The 23569-nt window shown below is 36.9% G+C and overlaps 5 protein-coding genes across 6 annotated transcripts; 3 read left to right on the top strand and 2 right to left on the bottom strand.

Annotated features, from left to right (window-relative positions):
• The first annotated feature begins 1969 nt into the window (after positions 1–1969).
• On the top strand, positions 1970–4052 carry LOC125214621 (GDSL esterase/lipase At1g28590-like). The gene is made up of 5 exons (XM_048115724.1): positions 1970–2256; positions 2328–2540; positions 2983–3131; positions 3211–3487; positions 3594–4052. The coding sequence occupies exons 1-5, from the start codon at positions 2016–2018 to the stop codon at positions 3854–3856; spliced, it is 1143 nt and encodes a 380-aa protein (XP_047971681.1). The 5' UTR covers positions 1970–2015; the 3' UTR covers positions 3857–4052.
• Positions 4053–7841: 3789 nt separating this feature from the next.
• On the top strand, positions 7842–10067 carry LOC125202451 (GDSL esterase/lipase At1g28600-like). The gene is made up of 5 exons (XM_048100843.1): positions 7842–8117; positions 8196–8408; positions 9018–9166; positions 9245–9521; positions 9628–10067. The coding sequence occupies exons 1-5, from the start codon at positions 7877–7879 to the stop codon at positions 9942–9944; spliced, it is 1197 nt and encodes a 398-aa protein (XP_047956800.1). The 5' UTR covers positions 7842–7876; the 3' UTR covers positions 9945–10067.
• Positions 10068–12554: 2487 nt separating this feature from the next.
• On the top strand, positions 12555–15073 carry LOC125206006 (GDSL esterase/lipase At1g28570-like). The gene is made up of 5 exons (XM_048105264.1): positions 12555–12843; positions 12922–13134; positions 13961–14109; positions 14181–14457; positions 14569–15073. The coding sequence occupies exons 1-5, from the start codon at positions 12603–12605 to the stop codon at positions 14877–14879; spliced, it is 1191 nt and encodes a 396-aa protein (XP_047961221.1). The 5' UTR covers positions 12555–12602; the 3' UTR covers positions 14880–15073.
• Positions 15074–16525: 1452 nt separating this feature from the next.
• LOC125189287 lies at positions 16526–18936 on the bottom strand. The gene is made up of 3 exons (XM_048086582.1): positions 18534–18936; positions 16834–16916; positions 16526–16714 (listed from the first exon to the last, which is right to left on the bottom strand). The coding sequence occupies exons 1-3, from the start codon at positions 18934–18936 to the stop codon at positions 16526–16528; spliced, it is 675 nt and encodes a 224-aa protein (XP_047942539.1).
• Positions 18937–20487: 1551 nt separating this feature from the next.
• On the bottom strand, positions 20488–23156 carry LOC125206030 (F-box/kelch-repeat protein SKIP6). 2 transcript variants are annotated; one of them, XM_048105300.1, is made up of 2 exons: positions 21722–23156; positions 20488–21275 (listed from the first exon to the last, which is right to left on the bottom strand). In XM_048105300.1, the coding sequence occupies exon 1, from the start codon at positions 23147–23149 to the stop codon at positions 22052–22054; it is 1098 nt and encodes a 365-aa protein (XP_047961257.1). In that variant the 5' UTR covers positions 23150–23156; the 3' UTR covers positions 20488–21275; positions 21722–22051. The 2 variants fall into 2 exon arrangements, with proteins under 2 accessions (XP_047961257.1, XP_047961266.1); XM_048105309.1 differs by lacking the exon at positions 20488–21275 and adding an exon at positions 21305–21483.
• Positions 23157–23569: the final 413 nt, after the last annotated feature.

Genomic DNA, 23569 nt, shown 5'->3' with positions numbered 1-23569 from the left:
TATGTAATGTACCGAAAATGAAATGCTTTACTTAAAGCGGGACGAAGAGAGTATGTGAATCATATGTGAATTACTCTCTCCGTCCCTTAAATTTTATCACATTTTTCGGTTTTCACCCGTCCCACAAAATTTGTCACATTTCACTTTTTATCGTTTTTAGTAGTGGACCATATTCCACTAACTCATTCCAACTCATATTTTATTTTTATAAAACTAATAAGTACTCACTTCATCTGTCCCATTAAAAATGAAACATTTTCTTTTTAATGTTGTCCTAATAAAAATGAAACGTTTCCTAAATAGAAATAAAACTATCTCAACTTTTTCTTCTCTCTTACTTTACTCTCTCTTCATTAACTCACAAAACAACATTGTATAAAATTATGTGCCGGAAATCAAATGTTGCATATTTATTGGAACGGAAGGAGTATATAAAAGTAGGACTTTCTCCACTATATATTTTAACTCAGTTTTGTTACATTTTTTAAAATATGTGACCAATCAAAATGTGATAAAATTCAAGGGATAGGATGGAGTATCAATCAACTTGGATCACGTAATAATATTTTTTAAATAAAATAACTACGGGAACGGATCCCCTGCTGTGGAAAAATCACAGCAGCGGCTGCTGTGGTGAAGAAACGGCGTCATATTGTATCAATTACCTCAACTTTTTGCTTATTCAATTAAGTGTTAGTATAATACTTGATGCGGCAGTAGTATTACTTATATATTTAATTTGATCAATGATTAAAGTATATTGCACTAATATATCCTCCACACCGCTACAAATGAAATCAGAATATTTAATAATTTGTTGAGTAGTGATTCCTGAGTAGTATAAGTAATAGTTTCTTGAATATAATTTTTTAGTAATTTAACTAGTAGTACTATTATAAGATAATGTAATATGACTAGATTATTTAAAACCATTATTAAATAAAGCTTATTGAAGGAAATAAGGGAATTATTAATTTCATTTCTAAATTGTTCTAGACTAAAAATTTATTTGAAAACTCAATTTTATATAAATTTAGTGATAATTTATATTAAATCACAAATTTTTTTTGAATTTTGACTAGTTTCACAACTTAAAAACTCGAATATAACATTTCATTTTTTAATTGTTTTGTGATTGTCAAAATTGAAACTAATACTCCATCTGTCACAAGGTAATTGTGATATTTTTTTTGGGTACAAGATTTAAGAAATTGATATGTGAAATGTTAAAGTGAAGAGAGTGAAAAATGAAAAAGGAGTAAAGTATGAGAGAAGAAAAAGTTTTTGCCAAAAAAGGAAATGAATCAACTACTTTGAGACAACCAACCTGAAAAAAATATGACTTAACTACCTTGAGACGGAAGGTGTACATACAATAAAAAAATATGATAGTAGGAGTATGATTTTAATTCAATTTTAGAATTTATGAGATTAGAAACTTTTTTTTAAAATATTAATTTAAATCACTTACAATATTAACTCTCAATTATAATATTACACTAAATAAAATTTAAAGAATAACACAAAAGGAGTTTTAATTACGTTCTGAAATTAATTTTTAGTGTAATATTAGTATATTATAATTGAGATTGGTATATTTTAATATAAATTGGCTTTCAAGCATTGATACAACATGGCCGTTTTTCAATACAGTATTCTGATTTATTTATAGCGGTATGGAGGTGTGGATGATAGATTAGTGGAATACTTAAATCATTGATCAAATATATAAGGAATACTACTACCGCATCAGATGTTATACTGCCACTTAATTGAATAAGCAAAAAACTGAGGTAATTGATACAATATGGCGCCGTTTCTTCACCACAGCAGCCCCTGCTGTGATTTCTCCACAGCAGGGATCCGTTCCCAATAACTACTCCTACCAACTTTATTTAAAAGCTGCCGACAGGATCTTAGGTGAATGTAATAAATGATGATTGGCAATAACTTGTTAGTTATACTCTACACACATAAAAAAGATTATCTAAAAAATATAATCCATTGGCACAGAGATGAAGATGAATTACTCAATCTCCATTCTGCTGATTTTAATATCAGCAAGCAATCAAGCTTCTTCCGCGTGCTTCAAATCCATCATCAGCTTCGGCGATTCGCTCGCCGACACCGGCAATGCAATCCAACTCGCTCCCTCCAACACTCCTCCGCCCTCCGCCGCGCCGCCCTACGGAGTAACTTTCTTCCACCGCCCCACGGGGAGGTGGTCCGACGGCCGCCTCGTCATCGATTTCATCGGTTCGCATTAATTTCAGTTTCAATTTCAACTTCAATTTCAGCAGTGGTGTGAATTGATTAATTATCTGCAGCTGAGGCTTTGGGGCTTCCGTTGGTGCAGCCGTTTTTCGGTGGCAGCGATTTCGACAGCGGAGTGAATTTCGCGGTGGGGGGATGCACGGCGCTGCGAGACTCGATTTGGGCGGAGGAGGGGATCCAGATTGATTTGGCGAATGTGTCTCTAGCTGCGCAGTTGAGTTGGTTTAAGGAACTGTTTTTGCCCAAATTCTGCCACACACCTTCTGGTAATACTCCTATCATTTTGTACAAATACACATAAATAATAATTAAAAAAATATTTATTAGTACAAATTAATGTAAATTTTTATTAATTAATTTATTTAACAATAAGAATTTATAATTATAATAAAGTGATAATAATAGAATAAAGCAAAAGTGATTGCATGTTTTATTTTTTTTTGTTAAAAGTGGAAATGACTCAACTTAGTTTAGACATCTGAATGGGGAATACGATTCAACTTAGTTGGGGGACGGAGGGAGTATTATTTTGTTTTCCTCCCTCTTATTCATCAGATGGCAAAATTTATTTGTACATATCATTCTTTTAATTACTCATTTAATTTGTGTACAAACTTAAAAAAGAGTTTGTGACCATGGAGAATTAAAGCTGTTGAAAAGTGATTCATATTAATACTAAAGTTAAAAAGAGTTGTTATTTGCTTCCAGATTGTAAAAATTTCCTAGAAACCTCCCTGGTTTTGGTGGGAGAGATTGGAGGCAATGACTACAACTATGCATTCCTTCAGGGGAAAAGCTTCGAATCAACACTAGCAATCGTTCCTAAAGTTGTTAAAGCAATAAGCTTAATGATCAATGTAAGATTAACTATGAGAAATACTATTATTTCTCCTTGAAAAATCCTTTGATAAATTGTAATTATTTGATGTAATGTAGGAACTGATCAAGCTCGGAGCTAAGACTCTTGTGGTTCCTGGGAATTTGCCTATTGGATGTTTACCTATTTATCTTACTTACTTCATAACCTCGAATCAAACATACTACGACCCTGAAACAGGTTGTCTCAACTGGCTAAACAACTTTGCTCGCCACCATAACAACATACTTAAGACCGAACTTGACTGCATCCAAAAGCAGAACCCAAACATCAACATAGTCTATGCAGACTATTACAATGCTGCAATGCAGTTTTACCGATTCCCAAAAAAATATGGTGATTTCTTGTTGATCTATTTTTACTTCACATTTTTTACGTGAGACAACTGATATATGAATATATGCAGAATATTGGATGTAGTGTTTGATTAATGATGTTGCAGGATTCACAAAAGGAGCCCTTATAGCATGTTGTGGCAGTGGAGGACCATACAACTTTGATCGCGCATCCATGTGTGGATCCAAAGGATCAAGCACATGCGAGGATCCGTCGTTGCATGCTAGTTGGGACGGTCTCCATTGGACAGAGGCAGCGTATAGATTGATTGCAGATGGTTTGCTGCGAGGATCTTTTACCATTCCTCCGTTGCATGCGTTTTGTGTTCCACCTTCCAATATGCTGCTTCGTTCATCCTGGTTATGGTGACTCGAACCTCCAACCTCCGACTTATTGGTTGGAGGTGAAACATCTTAACAAATAAATTGAACTTTGAAACACCTAAAACTACTGTTGCCAAATGTTAGCCGAAAGTTTTGAACTATTTAAGTGCTAGACCTTCGATAAAACAGTACTGTTTCAGTATATATTGAATAACATAGCATATTTGTAGTAGTTATCAAAAGATTACTTCTTTCATAGCATTAAGATGTTTAGCTCAGTGCTTCATCACTAATTAGTATCAAATCCAACAAAATCTTGCTAAAGTAAGTTGTAACGCCCCACTTTTCAAATCTTAATTTTCGAGACATAAAATTTTTGCATTAAATGCTTTTAATGCTATGAAGTACGTGGATTTAATGATGAGTGATTTAATTGCATGATTTCTTTATGACCTAGTTGCATGGTGGAGTTGAGATTTATTTGAATAGTCAAATATGTTGATTATATGACGTGGCTGTTGAATAGTCAAAGATGTGAAATATATGACGTGGCCATTGAAAGATCAATGTGTTGAGAATATGAGGTGAAAGTGGAAATGACTGAAATTGTGATATGATCATGTGAATAATTGATGCGGGGTGAAACATATTGTGACGAATTAATTCCTAAGGGATGAGTGAGACTAAATAGGATTTTCATAAATATCATACACATTTATTTGGAATTTTCGACCCCCATGCTTTATTGGAGAGGAATTCTATTTTTCTTGGATTTAATTAATTGCTTGGGATATTTATCCGAATTAAATTCATAGTCCGATTATTTCTTATTTTCTCCATGAGAAAATCGACCCCTATGCTTATACATGGAGATTTTCGAAAATCTCCTATTTATGGGAGAAAGAATTATTTTATTATATTATTTGATCCCTTATTTATTCTCTTCCATGAATAAATTCAAATATCCTAGCATATCTTACCATATCTAAGGAGATCTTGCCATATCCTATTTTAATTAAGATTTGAAATTGATTCCTTGTGGAGGAAGCATAATTCACGCCACTTTCCTATTTATTTGGGAGAATTATTATTTTTATTCTGCTCCGTGAAATCTCGTGCTCCGTGAAAAATTAAATTAAATCCTACACCTATATAATAGGCAAAAATCGCATATTTCTCTCTCCTATATTCACGCTATTTTTCCTTTCTTCTCTAACTCCACAATATTTATTTAATTAATTATTGGAGAATCAAATCTTGAAAGTTATATTATTTGGGAGATCAAATCTTGGAATTTATCTCTATAAATAGGGGAGGAAACCCTAACCCTAAACCACTACTACATGCCTCCCTCCCTCTCTTCCTCACGCCATTTTCTCTCCCACTCTCTCTCAAATTTTCTTTATTTCTTCATCTTTTGAGAAGAATTCAAGTTAAAGCCTCAAGAATTATTGAAGAATCAAGATTTTACTTTGTTTCTACCGATCGTTTTTTCAAGAAGAGGTATTTTGATCTATCTTTTCTCATGTAGCCGATTAATCGGTGTTCTCGAACCCTCATGCATATAGATTGAGTGAAAAGGGGAAACAATTGATGAATATGAAGTGATGTGCGTGCGTGTGTATGTGCATCGGTATGCGTGCGTGCGTGTTTGTGTGTGTGCGTGTGAGATGTGTTGAAGGACACTCATGCGTGACATGTTTTGATGATAGATCTGGAGTTGTGGTACGAATAAAATTGATATGATGAGCATGTCTTGATTTTTGAATGATAATATAAAACTAATCGATGGGAAAAAGGGAAACGTTGGGAACATGCATGATTTTGAGTAGATGATTGAGACTTACTTGTGATACACATAATTTAAAGGTGATAACTCGCGCTCTCGGCATGATAACAAGGGGAAAAGCGTACTTGAGATCTAAGGAGTCGAGGTGGGCTTTATTTACTAAACTCTTTTATTACCAAAATAATGATTATGGTGTTATAAGGGTGGTTTAAAACGTTATGACATGCCTATGATTGTTTTGATGATGTTGTGTGCCTGCTGCCTAGTTTGTGAGTTTGCTCCATTAGGCTATAGGACTATATAAACGAATTCGGGTCTGAGTAGGGCCGCAAACCCTATCAGGCTAGTGTACACAGTTGGGGTCGGGAGCCGTCCTTGCTAGTCGGTCGGTCTCGTGGGCGAATATTGTGGCCACACTTTCGTCGCACTATGGAATTGATGTGAATTGTTGAGAAAATGGAGGAAATTGTTTGACTGACCAGTCAATGAAATTATTTTGTGATACTCGATGATATTCTTTTATAACTGCAAACTCGAGTTCACTATGGTAAGGATGACATATCTATTAAAATGTTTTGGCATGAGTCCACTGAGTATGTTTAAAGTACTCAGCCCTGCATGTGTTTTCCCTATGTGCAGGTTGAGCGGCGACGAGCGGTTGGCGGTGTTGAGCAAATTAATTGAATAATAATATGATCATTTTGAAACATTGAGTAGAGTTGTGCCTTCATACATGACTTCACTTTTCTCTTGAATGCTTCCGCTGAAACATGAAACTTCTTATCTTTGATTGAGTTTGAAACTATTTCATTTTGTTTAGAATGTCGAGACATGATACATTTTGTATTATATTAAACCCTTGTCGTTTTGAGCCTAAATTGTGATATTGATTCTTTATTGGTTTTCATTGCTAAGCCGTTGCTTTTTATCATTTTAATTGTTCATTAATTACTTTGGTCAAACCCTTTTTAATGAAACTCTAGCCTACGTTCTTGTTGCATTTAAGTCCGCCTAGGTCGTCATCGCCGCATTTGTTATACCCTTAAAGGGCGGTCGTGACATAAGTACTAACAGTAACAATCTTTATTGACACAGAACCAATACATATCACTACACAACTTCAAAGACAAATGAAACATCATAAAATGGTGAAACATACTGATCAAAACAGACCACAAAAACGAAGAAGAAGATGAAGGCGCTGCCTAACCTTATCATCAAATCCGAGCAATGCTTGGCCGTCAAAACTCAATGGCCAAGCAATGCGAGATAGTAGCTCCTTTAGGCACGACAAGAATCACATCCAACCTCAATATCGCGCCACTCAGCCCTCTGTCTCCATCCCTTCCCGCACCACACAGCTTCCCATCCAAATTCACCATTGTCGAGCTGCTCAAGAACTTACGCAACCCTTTCTCCACCCCTCTAAGCTCCTTCAACGCATCCTCCTCCACATCATACCCGCGAATCTTTCCCAAATAATCATAACAATAATTATATACAGTTGCGGTAGAATCTTAGGAACATGTGATAAATGATATATCTATAACACTCTAAGGGCATGCTTTGTATGATGGAATGGAATAAGGACGGAATGGAATGGAGGTTGGAATGGAATGGAGGTTGGAATGAAATGTCAATTTCCTTGAATTTCCTTTGCATTTTCATCAATTCACTCGTTCATTCCATCACATCAAGCAAATGAATAGAATGGAAGTAGGAATCACATTTCATTCCACCATTCCATTTCATCATACCAAGAAGTATATATTTTTCTTTTTGGGATGTTCCACTCTAAGTAACACAATTCTAAAAATAGAAATATTACCCTATCTGAATTTTTCCTCTCTCTTGCTTTTCTTTTTTCTATTTAATTCACTAAATAACACTATATAAAATTATGTACCAAAAATGAAATGCTTTATTTAAAGCGGGATCGAGGAAGTATGTTAATCATATGTGAATTATCAATCAAATTGGATCATATGACAATATTTTTTAAATAAACTAACTACTCCTACACTTTTTTTAACAGCTGCCGACATGATCTTAGGTACACGGATTAGGATCTCCTGATGTGACTGATAGCACAGCATGGGCGGCTATTTCACTTATGACATTATTTAATTATTAAATTGTAATATTAAAATATAAATATCTTTTATTATAAAAAAATTTGATGTGTGTGTATAATAATAGCACAGATCCTTGCATGATAAATGATGATTAGCAATCACTTGTAAGATTATCAAAAAAATATAATCCATTGGCGCAAAAATGAAGATGAATTACTCAATCGCCATTCTCCTGATTTTAACATCAGCAAGCAATCAAGCTTCTTCCGCGTGCTTCAAATCCATCATCAGCTTCGGCGATTCGCTCGCCGACACCGGCAACGCAATCCAACTCACTCCCTCCAACACTCCACCACGCTCGGCCGCGCCGCCATACGGAGTAACTTTCTTCCACCGCCCCACGGGGAGGTGGTCCGACGGCCGCCTCGTCATCGATTTCATAGGTTCGCATTAATTCACAGTCGATTTCAATTTCATTTTCAATTGCAATTTCTCACCGTTGATTGATTATTTTTCTGCAGCTGAGGCTTTGGGGCTTCCGTTGGTGCAGCCATTTTTCGGTGGCAGCGATTTCAGCGGTAGTGTGAACTTCGCGGTGGCGGGATGCACGGCGCTACGAGACTCGTTTTGGGCGGAGGAGGGGATCCAGATTGATTTGGCGAATACGTCTCTAGCTGATCAGTTGAGTTGGTTTAAGGAACTGTTTTTACCCAAATTTTGCCACACACCTTCAGGTAATAATACTCCTGCCAATTACAAATCTGTTGCTGTTGGATAGGATATCATTTCAATTTTAAACTGAATTTTAATTTTGAATTCCTACCATTCAAATTTTAGAATCAAATTTTAAATAGTTATAAAATCAGATATCTTTGAAACACAAACTGTCAAACTATACACACTCCATGCAGACACTGACATAACATTGCACACACGACAAACACACTAGCCCACGTACACACAACTCAAAATAAATAAATAAAGTTATGTATAGATATATAATACTACACATAAATAATAATTAAAAAAATATTTTATTAAAAATTAATATAAATTTATTACTGTATTAGTTTATTTATTTACAATAAGAATTTATAATTATAATAAAACATTATACTATCAATTATTAAATTTTACCAAACATTAAAGAATTTATTTTATTTTATTTTCCTCCCTCTTATTCATCAAATGGCACAATTTATTTGTGCATATTGAAAAGTGTTCATATTAATATTAAAGTTAAAAGAGTTGTTACTAAAGTTAAAAAAGTTGTTGAAAAGTGAGCCATATTGATAAGAGTTTGATACTAAAGTTGAAATAGTTGTTGAAAATATTGCTAGCAGATTGTAAGAATTTTCTAAAAACCTCCCTGGTTTTGGTGGGAGAGATAGAAGGCAATGACTACAACTATGCATTCCTTCAAGGGAAAAGCTTCAAATCAGTACTAGCAATCGTTCCTAAAGTTGTTAAAGCAATAAGCTTAACAATCAATGTAAGATTTAACTATGAGAAAAATTATTTCTCCATTGAAAAATCCCTTGATAAATTGTAAATAATTGATGCAATGCAGGAACTGATCAAGCTCGGAGCTAAGACTCTTGTAGTTCCTGGGGATTTGCCTATCGGATGTTTGCCTGTTTATCTTACTTACTTCATAACCTCGAATCAAACATACTACGACCCCGAAACAGGTTGCCTCGACTGGCTAAACAGGTTCGCTCGCCACCATAACAAATTGCTTCAGACAGAACTTGACTTCATCCAAAAGCAGAACCCGAGCATCAACGTTGTGTATGCAGACTATTACAATGCTGCAATGCAGTTTTACCGATTCCCAACAAAATATGGTGAATTCTTGTTGATCTATTTTTACTGATACATTTTTACCGCGAGACAACTCACATGTGAATATCTGCAGAATTTTGGATGGAGTGATTGACTATGATGTTGCAGGATTCTCAGAAGGAGCACTTATAGCATGTTGTGGCAGTGGAGGACCGTACAACGTTAATGGCACGTCCACCTGCGGTTCCGAAGGATGTAGCACGTGCGAGGATCCTTCGTTGTACGTGAGCTGGGATGGTCTCCATTTGACAGAGACGGCTTACGGAGTAATTGCAGATGGATTACTGCAAGGATCTTTTACTAGTCCTCCGCTCTATGCGTTTTGTGCTCCGCCTTCAAATAATGCCGATCCATTCACCCCCTTGACTACTACGGTGACTCGAAGCCCTGATTTATCGGTTGGAGGCGAAGCATCTTACAAATAAATTGCACTTTGTAAAACTAAAAACTAAACTTTCTATAAATTCTTTTCGCTTGAACTCTCCTTTTGTATATGATATAGAAAAATGTTACTCACTCCATCCCGTTTAAAATGACAGGTTTTTTTTAGTTTGTCCCAACTAAGATGATACATTTCATTTTTTGGAAATTTTCTCTCTCCAATTAATATCCCAACTACTTTTTCTCATTCCTATTAAAATATTGATCTTTCTTTCTCTCTCAATTTTAATACTTACACCCACATTTTCTCTCTCCAATTAAACACTTTAACTAATATTCTCTCTGTTCCATAGTAATAGAGTCATTTTGCCATTTTGGTACGTTCAATAGTAATAGAGTCATTCTCCTTTTTAGTAAAAGTCAACACATTTTTCCACTCATACTTTACTCTCTCTTACTTTATTCTCTCTTCATCTCTATACCTTTTTCATTTTCCACTTTACTCTCCATTTACTTAACTCACCTAATACAATTTTTCTTAATCTCCGTGCTGAAAAGAAACGCCTCCATTACCATGGAATGGAGGGAGTAAATCCTAAAATCTCGTACCGGCCAAGAGATGTGTCATCTTAGCCGGGACAGAGGGTAGTATTTTACATATATTTTTGATGTATTCAATTAAAATGATTCTGATATCTTATAAATATTTATTGGTGTCACTACTTTTATCGGCGGTAGTGTGCGGTGGCGGCGGGATGCACGGCGCTGGACTCGTTTTGGGCGGAGGAGGGGATCCAGATTGATTTAGCGGATGTGTCTCTAGCTGTATAGTAGTATAGTACTATTTCATTTTATCATTTCATAACAAATCTATTATTTGGATTATGAAACACAACAATGCACAACTCAAAATACAAAAATAAATAGTAATGCATACATATAATGTATTTAAATAATTTTAAAATATTTTACATAAACGTCAGTGTCAAATTTTGATTAATTTATTTACCAAACAAAGAGTTTAAAAAAATAGAATTAAAGTTTATATTAATTATTTAATTTACCAAATAATTTAGAATCAATTTCAAATAATGTAACTTCAAATTCAATTTTTATGGATTTTCAATTCTAACACAATTCCCCATTTATTATATCAATCATATACTGACAAAAGATTTGAAATTGAATTAGAATATTTTACGCAACCTTCACTTGACCTTCACTTGATTTGATAAATTACAAATGAACTTTCATTATATAAAGTTTATAGCTACTAATTTAGAAACAATTGGTCGAATTTCTATACACATAGTTGATGTATTAATTGCTTCCTCTTATTCATCAATGACACTATCTACTTATGCATAGCATTATTTTAGTTACTCATTCGTGATTAGCATAAAAAAGAGTTTGTGACCATGGAAAAAGTTGCCGAGAGCTAAAGTTTGAATAAGTTGTTGATTGATGGCAGATTGTAAGAATTTTCTTGAAACCTCCCTTGTTTTGGTGGGAGAGATAGGAGTTAATGACTACAATTTTGCAATTCTTAAGGAAAAAGCTTCAAATCAGTATAAGCAATCGTTCCTAAAGTTATTAAAGCAATAAGCTCAACAATCAATGTAAGATTTAACTAGTACAATCAATGTAAGATTTATCTAGGAGAAATATGACTTCTCCTTTGAAAAGTCCCTTGATAAATTGTAGATGTTTGATGTAATGTAGGAACTGATCATGCTCGGAGCTAAGACTCTTGTGGTTCTTGGGAATTTGCCAATAGGATGTTCGGCTCTTCATCTTACTTATTTCATAACAGGGGGCGAAGCCAGGATTTCATTATAAGAGGGTCAAAATTATAAGCTTCAACCAAGCTAGATCCGCCCATGTTTATAACCTCGAACCAAAATCTTACTTTTCATACAAAAGAATTTCATAATGCTAAGGGATTTTGGCTCTATTTTATTTACGGAGTATTTGAATTCAAATTTGAGTAATTATTACATACTCTATTTGTCCGTGATTACACGTCCTACTTTTTGACTGCATGTATTTCAAGAGATGCGAAAAAATGTGAGTGGAAAATGCTACAAGAATGTGGTGCCACTTTATATACTTCTGTTGATCATGAAAAATAATTTCATTTTTTCATTTTAATTCATCCATAAAAAATAATTCTATACTACTAGAAGGATCTTAGGAACACGTGATAAATGATATCTCTGTCACATTCTAAGTGATATATTATTACCCTTTTTGGTATGTCTCACTTTAAGTAACATATTCCTCTCTCTAATTTTTTTTTTTTTTTTGCCTCTCTTGCTTTATTTTCTCCATTTAACTCATAAAACAACATTACATAAAATAATGTACGGAAAATGAAATGCTCACTAACTCATTCTAACTCATATTTTATTATAAAACTAATATATAAAAGTAAGACTCACTTTACACTAGCTTTTTCAATTCATTTTCCATTACATTTCTTAAAACTAATGTTCAATCAAAATATGACAAAATTTAAAGACAGAAGGAAGGGAGTATCATAAACACTCCAACTACTCCTACCTAACTTTTTGAAAAAGTTGCCGACGGGATCTTAGGTGCACGTAATAAATGATGATTAGCAATCACTTGTTAGTTACACTCTACATCTTTTCCGACGCATAAAAAAGATTATCTAAAAATTATAATCCATTGGCGCAAAAATGAAGATGAATTACTCAATCGCCATTCTCCTGATTTTAATATCAGCAAGCAATCAAGCTTCTTCCGCGTGCTTCAAATCCATCATCAGCTTCGGCGATTCGCTCGCCGACACCGGCAACGAAATCCACCTCGCTCCCTCCAACACTCCTCCGCCCTCCGCCTCGCCGCCCTACGGAAAAACTTTCTTCCACCGCCCCACGGGGAGGTGGTCCGACGGCCGCCTCGTCATCGATTTCATCGGTTCGCATTAATTCACAATCGATTTCAATTTTAATTTCAATTGCAATTTCTCAGCGTTGATTGATTAATTATCTGCAGCTGAGGCTTTGGGGCTTCCGTTGGTGCAGCCGTTTTTCGGTGGCAGCGATTTCGACAGCGGAGTGAATTTCGCGGTGGGGGGATGCACGGCGCTGCGAGACTCGATTTGGGCGGAGGAGGGGATCCAGATTGATTTGGCCAATACGTCTCTAGCTGCTCAGTTGAGTTGGTTTAAAGAACTGTTTTTGCCCAAATTTTGCCACACCCCTTCCGGTAATACTCTTACCATTCCAAATTGTTGTTACATGCAAAAAATATTTAAATTTAATATTGAATTTTAATTATAACCAAATTAAATTAAATAAATTTCAAATTATAACCAGATTAGATCCTACTTCTACCATTCAAATTTTATAACCAAATTAATTAAATTCCAAATAGTTATAAAGCCAAATACCTTTGAAACACAAACTCTCAAACTATATTCATACAATCATACTGCACACTCCATGCACACACGACAAACACACTATGTATTAGTACTATTAATTATAATATACATAAATAATGGAGTAATTAGAAACATTATACGAATTATTTAAACTTACCAAACAGACTTTAGAATTAAATTTAAATTTTATTAATTCAAATTTAATTTTGATAGAATTTCAATTCCAATACAGTTCCAATTTTTAGATAAAAAAATTGGAACTGAATTATAATATTTTATGCAACCCTCTTGTCATTTGATGAATTATAAATTTCAGATACTGATTTGTATTCTAGCTACTAATTTAGAAATAATTTGTATAATTTCTACATACAAGTTTATGTAGTAGTATTATTTTATTTTCCTCCCTCTTATTCATCAAATGGCACAATTTATTTGTGCATAGCATTCTTTTAATTAGTCATTTGTGTTAACATGAAAAAGAGTTTGTGACCATGGAAAATTAAAGTTGTTAAAAGAATGATTCATAGTAATACTAAAGTTAAAAGAGTTGTTACTAAAGTTGAAAAATGATTCATATTAAAGTTGTTAAAAAGTGAGCCATATTGATACTAAAGTTTAAAAAGTTGTTGAAAATATTGCTTTCAGATTGTAAGAATTTCCTTGAAACGTCCTTGGTTTTGGTGGGAGAGATAGGAGGCAATGACTACAATTATGCATTCCTTCAGGGGAAAAGCTTCGAATCAGTACTAGCAATCGTTCCTAAAGTTGTTAAAGCAATAAGCTTAACGATCAATGTAAGATTAACTATGAGAAATATTATTTCTCCATTGAAAAATCCCTTGATAAAATATTTGATGTAATGTAGGAACTGATCAAGCTTGGAGCTAAGACTCTTGTGGTTCCTGGGAATTTGCCTATGGGATGTTCGATTCAATATCTTATTTACTTCATAACCTCGAATCAAACATACTACGACCCTGAAACAGGTTGTCTCAACTGGCTAAACAGGTTTGCTCGCCACCATAACAAACTACTTCAAACGGAACTTGACTTCATCCAAAAGCAGAACCCGAGCATCAACATAGTCTATGCAGACTATTACAATGCTGCAATGCAGTTTTACCAATTCCCCGAAAAATATGGTGAATTCTTGTTGATCTATTTTTACTTCATATTTTTAACGTGAGACAACTAATACATGAATATCTGCTCTGCAGAACTTTGGATGTAGTGATTGATTAATGATGTTGCAGGATTCACAAAAGGAGCACTTATAGCTTGTTGTGGCAGTGGAGGACCGTACCACGTTAATCACACGTACACCTGCGGTTCCAAAGGATCTAGCACGTGTGAGGATCCGTCGTTGCACGTGAGCTGGGATGGCATCCATTTGACAGAGGCGGCTTACGGAGTAATTGCAGATGGATTACTGCGAGGATCTTTTACCATTCCTCCGCTCTACTCGTTTTGTTCTCCGCCTTCAATTAATGCCGCTCCATTTATCCCCATTACTACTACGGTGACTCGAAGCCCTGATTTATCGGTTGGAGGCGAAGCATCTTAACAAATAAATTGCACTTATTTTTGTTCTTGTATCTTGCTTAATCCTCGATAGCATTTATTTTTTGTATTCATTTAAAATGATTCTAATATCTCTAATCCCTCTTGCTTTCAATTTCGATCGCTAATAAGTGAACTGTTTGTACGTATAATTATTTAGCTTATTTTATGATTTAGTACTCCTTATTTGTTTCCTTAGATTTTTTTACTACTATAATTATGTAAAGAGTCTTAAAAAAATGATTAAATAAAATATTTACAATAATTCCGTCGATTGATTTGCTGCTGAGGCTTTGGGGCTTCCGTTGGTGCAGCCGTTTTTCGGTGGCAGCGATTTCAGCGGTAGTGTGAATTTCGCGGTGGCGGGATGCACTGCGGGACTCGTTTTGGGCGGATGAGGGGATCAAGATTGATTTAGCGAATGTGTCTCTTGCTGATCAGTTATATATGTTGGTTTAAGGAACTGTTTTTGCCCAAATTTTGTCATACACACTCAGGTAATAGTAATACTGCTCATCCATAAGCACATAAGTAATACAGTACTATTTCATTTTATCATTTCGGAACAAATCTATTATTTGGACTATGAAACACAACAATGCACAACTCAAAATACAAACATAAATAGTAATGCATACATATAATGTATTTAAATAATTAAAAAATATTTTAAATGAAAGTCAGTGTCAAATTTTGATTAATTTATTTATTTACCAAACAAAGAATTTTAAAAAAATAGAATTAAAGTCTATATTAATTATTTAATTTACCAATTAATTTAGAATCAAACTAAAATAATGCAACTTCAAATTCAATTTTTATAGATTTTCATTTCTAATACAATTCCCCATTTATTTGAAATTGAATTAGAATATATTACGCAACCTTCATTCGATTTGATAAATTATAAATGAACTTGATTATATAAAGTTTATAGCTACTAATTTAGAAACAATTGGTCGAATTTCTATATACAATAGTTTACGTATTAATTGCTTCCTCTTATTCATCAATGACACTATCTAGCTACTAATGCTTAGCATTAGTAGTTTAGAGCATCTCCAATGCTACGGGCTTCACATCGCACTTCCTGTCGGACTTCCAAAAACACCTCCTGCCACGTCATAAGGACTTCCCACCCTACTGCCATGTTATAAGGACTTCCCACTGCTCAATCCGGACATCCCATCGCCCTTCCCGCGCGGACTTCCCGCAATAAAAAAACATTTGCAAATTCACAATATTCAATTTACATTACGGAATTAAATTTTCGATATGGAATCGGACAAGAAAAATGCAACAACTTCATTGAAAAAAAAAACATACATAATTATATACAAAAATAATTACTCCCTCCGTCCGCGAATAGGAGTCCCAATTGAGTTGGGTGCGGGTTTTAAGAAAAGTTTGAGTGTAATAATTTAAGTGTGTGATAGTGGAATGTGGGACCCATTTATATTATTTTTTGCAATCAAAGTGGATTAAAATTAATTACAGCTTCTAAATTAAGGGAAAAGTGGGGTCATTTTTTATACTCCCAAGATAAAATATCTAACCGGGACTCCTAATGGCGGACGGATGAAAATGGCCAACCGGGACTCCTATTCGCGGACGGAGGGAGTACAATGCAAACAAAAGAAAATTAAAATATCAACGTCTACCCCTCCGCATCCAAAGCTCTTCCACGATATCGTTCTGAAGTTGTATATGGGCTTGTGTTTGGCGCATGTTGGCAAATGCGCGAATCCAATCGACCTCTCCATGAGGTACCCCCATATGTACATTCACGGTGGCCACGCCGTGGCTTGGACCGGCACCCATAGCATCTTCATTGGTCCACTGAGTCGAGTAAGTTCAGGACCTTCACTTTCGACAATCATGTTGTGCATAATAATACATGCTTACATGACATTGCCGATGCTGTCAATATACTACATCCGTGAAGGACCCTTCACTACCGCCCATCGACTCTGGAGCACACCAAATGTTCGCTCCGCGTCCTTGCGCCCGTGAAAGGTGCAGGTTTCGGTCGAGTGTGTAACTGCAAGAATGTATCCAACTGATCAGGATAATATTCCCGACCTAGCTGAGTCGTTGGCACGACAACCGAAACCTGATTTCAAACAAGTTTCTTCAACCCACTTCTACTGATTAGTATAGTGGAGGTAAGGGTCGAATCCCACAAGTATGGACACGTTCGGATAACTGCAGTGACTTTCCTGGGTGTTTTTGGTTAGCTACCACGCTCGGGTTAAGATTTTTCCAGATAAAGATGGTACTCTACTGACTAGTAGGCGTGAAAATAACAGGCATGTGGTTGTGTCCGTGAAATTATGGGACAAGGTATCTCAGAGGTATGTGAAAAGTAGACGGTTACTAAAAGAGGAAATTTAGACAACAAGGTATATCTGGTGGCTAGTTGGCTTTCTGACAGGTCTGGAAGGTACAACTGAAAAGTGGGGGACAAAAGCAAAAGTAACTCAAAAAGTAAAAGTGGTCCAACGCTAAAGTTGATTTGACGTTTTCTTCTTCACCAAGCATTAACAGAAATCATATGAACACAGACTCCATGACTAAACTCAGATTCATAATTTCAAACTCAAGATCCATTGATTAAAATGCTTAACTTAAGATGAACAGCTGAAATTGCAGACTACCTCTACTGACTAACATGCAAGGTGGTGATCACGGTACAGAACAGGAAACTCATGCACGAAAACTCAAACTGAGACATAACTACAAATTTCGATCAACAACTACAGATCTAGCCTACTCGAAAGAAAATACATGCACGCACTTAGAAATTAAAGGCGATAACTAGATCTAGCTTTCCTAGGCAAAATGAAGCAAACTCAAACCAAAGAGACATTCGGAATAGAAATTTCATAACTTAAACGTTTGGATCTTTACCAAGTACTTCAAAAGGCAACAAAGATAAATGTTTGCAACAGATCCAACGAAGTAAGCAGGTAAAAATTAAACTAGAAAGCAAATAACGATTGTTTTGTCACTCAAGGCGGTGATACTGCTATACTACTACGGCAAACTGGCTGGAACGGTAGATTGATGACTTCTCCGGCAGACTCTTGGACGTCAAGTGACCATAGTTGTGGCGAGGAATGAGAGATTGGATAATGTTGAAGGACTGATCTTCTAGAGAGAATTCTACTAAGTGTGTATGAGAACCGAGAGCTTGCAAACTCCGAACCGAACTCTCTTTCTCTCTCCAAGTGGCTTCTTTTATAGGGAGGCTTGCTCTTGCTTTTTAGGGTAGACTTCCTTCACGATTTGACTTTTCTGCCCTTGTTAATGATCATCCCAGCTATCCTTCTTCTCCATCTCGAGCCTTTTCTCGGCATGCATCCTGGTCAGTATTGCACCCTTCTAGCGCTCCATTCACTTGCGTCACCTGAATCGTCTCCTACTGACTTGGATCCCTTAATCCTGCACACTTGAGCAACTGTTTTGCAGATAATACATGCATTTCACGACATCTTGACCATTAACCAAGGCTTAGAATACGACTTATCAACCCGCAAAGCAGATCTTCTTATCTTCTAATGGGCATCTGATCGTCTTCACAAAGACGGGCCAGTTTGGGTATATCTCATCCGCCAAATAGTATCCATATTGTGCTGGTTGTCGTTGGCGACAAAACCGATGGCGGGACCAACGTCATTGCACTGATCGTTGAATAGGGGTGACGACTGGAGGACGTTGATGTCGTTGTTCGACCCGGCTACTCCAAAATAAGCTTGGCATATCCACAGTCGGTAGTCAGCTACAACTTCAAGGATCACTGTGGGATGCTTGCCTTTGAAGCCGGTAGTGTACATCAATTTCCAGGTGGTGGGGCAGTTCTTCCACTCCCAATGCATACAATCTATGCTGCTCAACATCCCGGGAAACCCGTGCACCGACCCGTGCATATCTATCAGCTGCTGGCAGTCTGCAGGGCTAGACTTCCGAATATACCAATCCCCGAATATCTCTCTAGGAACTTTCCTCTCTTCCTTAAGAAGAGAGATTTCAAAAAGGCTGCCAAGATCATTGTTCACCATGGGTTGAAGTAGTAGTAATTTAGTAGTAGTGTTTATTTTCTCTAGTTTGCTTGTTCTTAACTTTTGAAGTTCTTTTGCACTAATCTCACTCTTAGTTATTGTTGTTGGACTTGTTTTAAAAGCTTATTTCAAGTAGTAATTTCTCTAAGTGTTTGTGTAGTTAATGTGCTTTAAAGTTTAGATCTTGTTTATTTCCGGTTTTAGCTTGTTGTTTAGTTCTAGTGTTGGTTATGTTCTTGTTTAGTTAAAACTTCTTTCAAGCTTTTAAAATCAGTTTCTCAAGCATTTTCTTAGTTAGTCTGTAAACGTAGAGAAAGAGTTGGAAAAGTTTCAAAAAATCAGTCATGGTTATTGTGTGTTTTCGGTGCCTTGTCGGGTGTCATTTTCGCATGATTTTGCATGAGATTGATGAGCTCGGTTCTTGAGTGTTCTTCCACCATGCTTAAGTGTTCTTAAGCTTTATTTATCTTCCTCAATGAATCTTTAAGTTTCAGCTTTTCATTTGGTGTTTTCATGATTAGGTAGTTTACTTGATGATTTTTTGTGTTTCTCTTGCATTTTTAATTATGTAGCAGTCATCTACTCTCTTTCTCCTCCATATTTTCTCCCTACTACATTTATTTCCTGTTAAGTTGTCCAGTTTATCAGATTGCCCAGTCTGCGTTCTAGTTTAAATGCTTTCTATTACTTGCATGTTGTTTGCACCTTTAGTTCCCAATCTTGTTGTTATTTATATTCCGTAGTTTAGTTTCCACCCCACAATTTAGAGCGTGGTGGCATCGCCAAAACCTTTCTAAGTGTAGAAATACATAACGGATGCTACCGTTCCTCGTGGGTTCGACACCCTAACTTACCATATGCTAATTAATAGACTTTTGGAAAGTGGGAACTTATAAATCTTGTTGAATAGGAAGGGACACGTGCAAACGACATGCGTGCAAAATTCCTACCTTTCAATCGCCTCGCGTAGCAGGCGATCTATCGCCCCTGTCATAGCGGCCTGCAATTCTTCGTTACTATCACTATCACTATCGCATCCGCCACTACCACCCGCACCACTACTAGTCATTCTAGATATACTTGAGAATAGAAATTTAGGGAAAGGGAAACTTGTTAACACAAGTGGTGCGAATGAAATCAAGTTCAACGAGCCGTATATATAGAATTAAAAATAATAATTAAATGAGGACGTCCGCGAGTCGCCGCAATGGCGGACGTCTGCACGCCCTTTCGACGAAGACCGCGGCCCTCCCTTGTCCTTAAGGGACGTCCGCGTCCTTCCCACGCAGGCACAATGGCGGACGTCCCCGACGCCCTTCCCGGAAGCCTCGCCGACGTCTGATGGGAAGGGCGCTGCTGCGGATGCTCTTAGTAACCCATTGACCATGGGAAAAGTTGTTGAGAAGTAATTCATTTAAAACGAAAGTTGAAAAAGTTGTTGATTGATGACAAATTGTAAGAATTTTCTTAAAACCTCCCTTGTTTTGGTGGGAGAGATAGGAGTCAATGACTACAACTCTGCAATTCTTGAGGGAAAAAACTTCAAATCAGTACGAGCAATCGTTCCTAAAGTTATTAAAGCAATTATCTCAACAATCAATGTAAGATTTAACTTGAGAAATATGATTTCATCTCTTAGAATGAAAAATCTCTTGATAAATTGTAGATCTTTGAAGTAATGTAGGAAATGATCAAGCTCGGAGCTAAGACTCTTGTGGTTCCTGAGAATTTTCCTATGGGATGTTCGGCTCTTTATCTTACTTACTTCATAACCTCGAACCAAACATACTACAACCCCAAAACAGGTGGTCTCAACCGGCTAAACAGGTTTGTTCGCCACCATAACAAATTGCTTCAGACAGAACTTGACTTCATCCAGAAGCAGAACCCAAGCATCAACATAGTCTATGCGGACTATTACAATGCCTCAATGCAGTTTTAATCTGATTCCCGAAAAAATATGGTGAATTCTTGTTGATCTATTTTTACTTCACATTTTTGACGTGAGACAACTCATATATGAATATATGCAGAATAAAGGACGTAGTGATTGATTAATGATGTCGCAGGATTCACAAAAGGAGCCCTTATAGCATGTTGTGGCAGTGGAGGACCATACAACTTTGATCCCACATCCATGTGCGGATCCAAAGGATCTAGCACCAGCGAGGATCCGTCGTTGCATGTTAGTTGGGACGGTATCCATTGGACAGAGGCAGCGTACAGAGTGATTGCAGATGGTTTGCTGAGAGGATCTTTTACTATTCCTCCGTTGAATGCGTTTTGTGTTCCACCTTCAAATATGCTGCCTCGTTCATCCTGATTACGGTGACTCGAACCTACGACATATCGTTGGAGGTGAAACATCTTAACAAATAAATTGCACTTTGAAACACCTAAAACTACTGTTGCCAAATGTTAGCAGAGTGTTTAAACTATTTCAGAAATAGACCTTCGATAAAACAGCCATCTCTCAATCGACATTCTTGTTACTTCTATGTGTTGAGTGTATCTTGAATAACATAGCATATTTGTAGATTTCCAAATCTAATAATCAAAAGATGAAAAGATTACTTCTTTCATAGCATTAAGATGTTTTGCTCAGTACTTCATCACTAATTAGTATCAAATCCAACAAAATCTTGCTAAAGTAAGTGTAGTAACAGTAACAATCTTTATTGACACAAATACATATCACTACACAATTTCAAAGACATCATAAAATGGTGAAACATACTGATCAAAACAGACACAAACAAAGAAGAAGATGAAGGCGCTGCCTAACCTTATCATCAAATCCGAGCAATGCTTGGACGTCAAAACTCAACGGCCAAGCAATGCGAGATAGTAGCTCCTTTAGGCACGACAAGAATCACATCCAACCTCAATATCACGCCACTCAGCCCTCCATCTCCATCCCTTCCCACACCACACAGCTTCCCATCCAAATTCACCACTGTCGAGCTGCTCAAGAACTTACGCAGCCCTTTCTCCACCCCTCTCAGCTCCTTCAACACATCCTGCTCCACATCACACCCGCGAATCTTACCCATATAATCGTATTAATACAGCACACTGTCCACCACCACATACCAACCCCTCCACCCCATACCCGTCAAAACTCAACAGCCAAGCAATGAGAGATGGTAGCCCCTTTAGGCACGGCGAGAATCACATCCGACCTCAATATCACGCCACTCAGCCCTCCGTCTCCATCCCTCCTCACCTCAATCTCCGCACACATTATATCCACCTCCTTCCCATTCCCTTTCCCTTTCCCTTCCCACACAACACACAGCTTCCCATCCAAATTCACCATTGTCGAGCTGCACAAGAACTTCGGCAGCCCTTTCTCCACCCCTCTCAGCTCCTTCCACACATCCTCCTCCACATCATACCCGCGAATCTTCCCCAAATAATCGTAACAATACAGCACATTGTCCACCACCGCGGCCCGGCCCCTCCACCCCAAATCCAGCCTCTTAGGCACACTCCCCCACCCGCCCCGCCCGATGTCGAGCACCACACCACCTCTATCCGCCATTGCATATAACCTAGTCCCAATCACCGCGCTCGCGTGCATCCACTTATCCCTCAGCTCAATCTCACTCGGAATCGCAGCCCACAGCCCCGTCGCCGGATCAAAAACCTCCGCCCAATTGATCGATCGAGACCAGTTATCGACATTACACCCGCCCATTACATATATCTTCCCGTCCAATTCCCCCGACGCGGAAAATTCCCGAGAAACCCTCATTCTAGGCCCTAATTCCCAATTATTCGACCGACAATCGAAGATCCAGACATTGTTCGAAGGAATATCGCTAAGAGAGCCGCCGATTACGTAAATTTTGGGGCCTAGGGCTAAAACTGATGATCCAACGGGGTGCTGAGGGATTGAGGGGATGGGAGTGAAACTGCGTTTCGAATTTTGGGGGTTTCGCTCGGAATACCAGTTAAACGAAGAATTGATCCGGAGATTGAGGTAAAGAGAGGATTGGGATGTACGGAGGAGAGATCGTGTGTGGAAGAGTTCCGGCGAATTGACAGCGGCGCGCCACGATTTTGAGACTAGAGAGAGGAAGGGGTGGCGGAAGCGTGGCACTCTGGCAAGGATCTGGATTGAGATATCGTCCGGGAAGTTCTGAATCAGCGGCGGTGAAGCTGAAACTGAGGAGCCGGCCCCAGCAGCGGCGGTGGTTTGCTCCGCCATACTTTGAAAATCCTAAAAATTACAGATTTTATATTTAGAAATTCGAATTAAATATTTAGACGAAAATCAACGTGCATTTGAATCAATATTGGCCCAATAACAGTTCATTTTAAAATGGAAATCTGGCCCAAATGGATGGTACGCCCAATTATTTTATTTCTATATTCTTTTAAATTTTAAAATCTAAATTGAATCAGTGTGGGACATATAATTATAATCGAACCAAGTACATATAAAATATTTTTAAATAAAATTTAGAAAATATAATATCAATCAAATTATTTTATTTTATAAAACTCCGTATTATACTCTTTTATGCTGATAAAATTTAAAGCTTGCATAAATAATAGTATCACTCTCTTTCGTTCACCAAAAATAGTCTTATTGGTAGGATACACGAGTTTTAATACCAAATTGATA

This window comes from Salvia hispanica, chromosome 1 (genome assembly GCF_023119035.1).
Source record: "Salvia hispanica cultivar TCC Black 2014 chromosome 1, UniMelb_Shisp_WGS_1.0, whole genome shotgun sequence".
Lineage (NCBI taxonomy): Eukaryota > Viridiplantae > Streptophyta > Magnoliopsida > Lamiales > Lamiaceae > Salvia > Salvia hispanica.
This window is presented reverse-complemented; position numbering and strand designations above follow the sequence as displayed.

Bases quoted from the DNA above. Each gene is read 5' to 3' on its own strand.
- LOC125214621 (XM_048115724.1), top strand. From the start codon at position 2,016: ATGAAGATGAATTACTCAATCTCCATTCTGCTGATTTTAATATCAGCA. The intron at 2,541-2,982 runs GTAATACTCCTA...ATTTGCTTCCAG, and splicing joins ATTCTGCCACACACCTTCTG to ATTGTAAAAATTTCCTAGAA. The intron at 3,488-3,593 runs GTGATTTCTTGT...ATGATGTTGCAG, and splicing joins CCGATTCCCAAAAAAATATG to GATTCACAAAAGGAGCCCTT.
- LOC125202451 (XM_048100843.1), top strand. From the start codon at position 7,877: ATGAAGATGAATTACTCAATCGCCATTCTCCTGATTTTAACATCAGCA. The intron at 8,409-9,017 runs GTAATAATACTC...TATTGCTAGCAG, and splicing joins ATTTTGCCACACACCTTCAG to ATTGTAAGAATTTTCTAAAA. The intron at 9,167-9,244 runs GTAAGATTTAAC...GATGCAATGCAG, and splicing joins CAATAAGCTTAACAATCAAT to GAACTGATCAAGCTCGGAGC.
- LOC125206006 (XM_048105264.1), top strand. From the start codon at position 12,603: ATGAAGATGAATTACTCAATCGCCATTCTCCTGATTTTAATATCAGCA. The intron at 13,135-13,960 runs GTAATACTCTTA...TATTGCTTTCAG, and splicing joins ATTTTGCCACACCCCTTCCG to ATTGTAAGAATTTCCTTGAA. The intron at 14,458-14,568 runs GTGAATTCTTGT...ATGATGTTGCAG, and splicing joins CCAATTCCCCGAAAAATATG to GATTCACAAAAGGAGCACTT.
- LOC125189287 (XM_048086582.1), bottom strand. From the start codon at position 18,936: ATGGTGAACAATGATCTTGGCAGCCTTTTTGAAATCTCTCTTCTTAAG. The intron at 16,917-18,533 runs GTTTTGTCGCCA...ACATTCTTGCAG, and splicing joins TGACGTTGGTCCCGCCATCG to TTACACACTCGACCGAAACC. The intron at 16,715-16,833 runs GTAGTGAAGGGT...TACTCGACTCAG, and splicing joins TGCTCCAGAGTCGATGGGCG to TGGACCAATGAAGATGCTAT.
- LOC125206030 (XM_048105300.1), bottom strand. From the start codon at position 23,149: ATGGCGGAGCAAACCACCGCCGCTGCTGGGGCCGGCTCCTCAGTTTCA.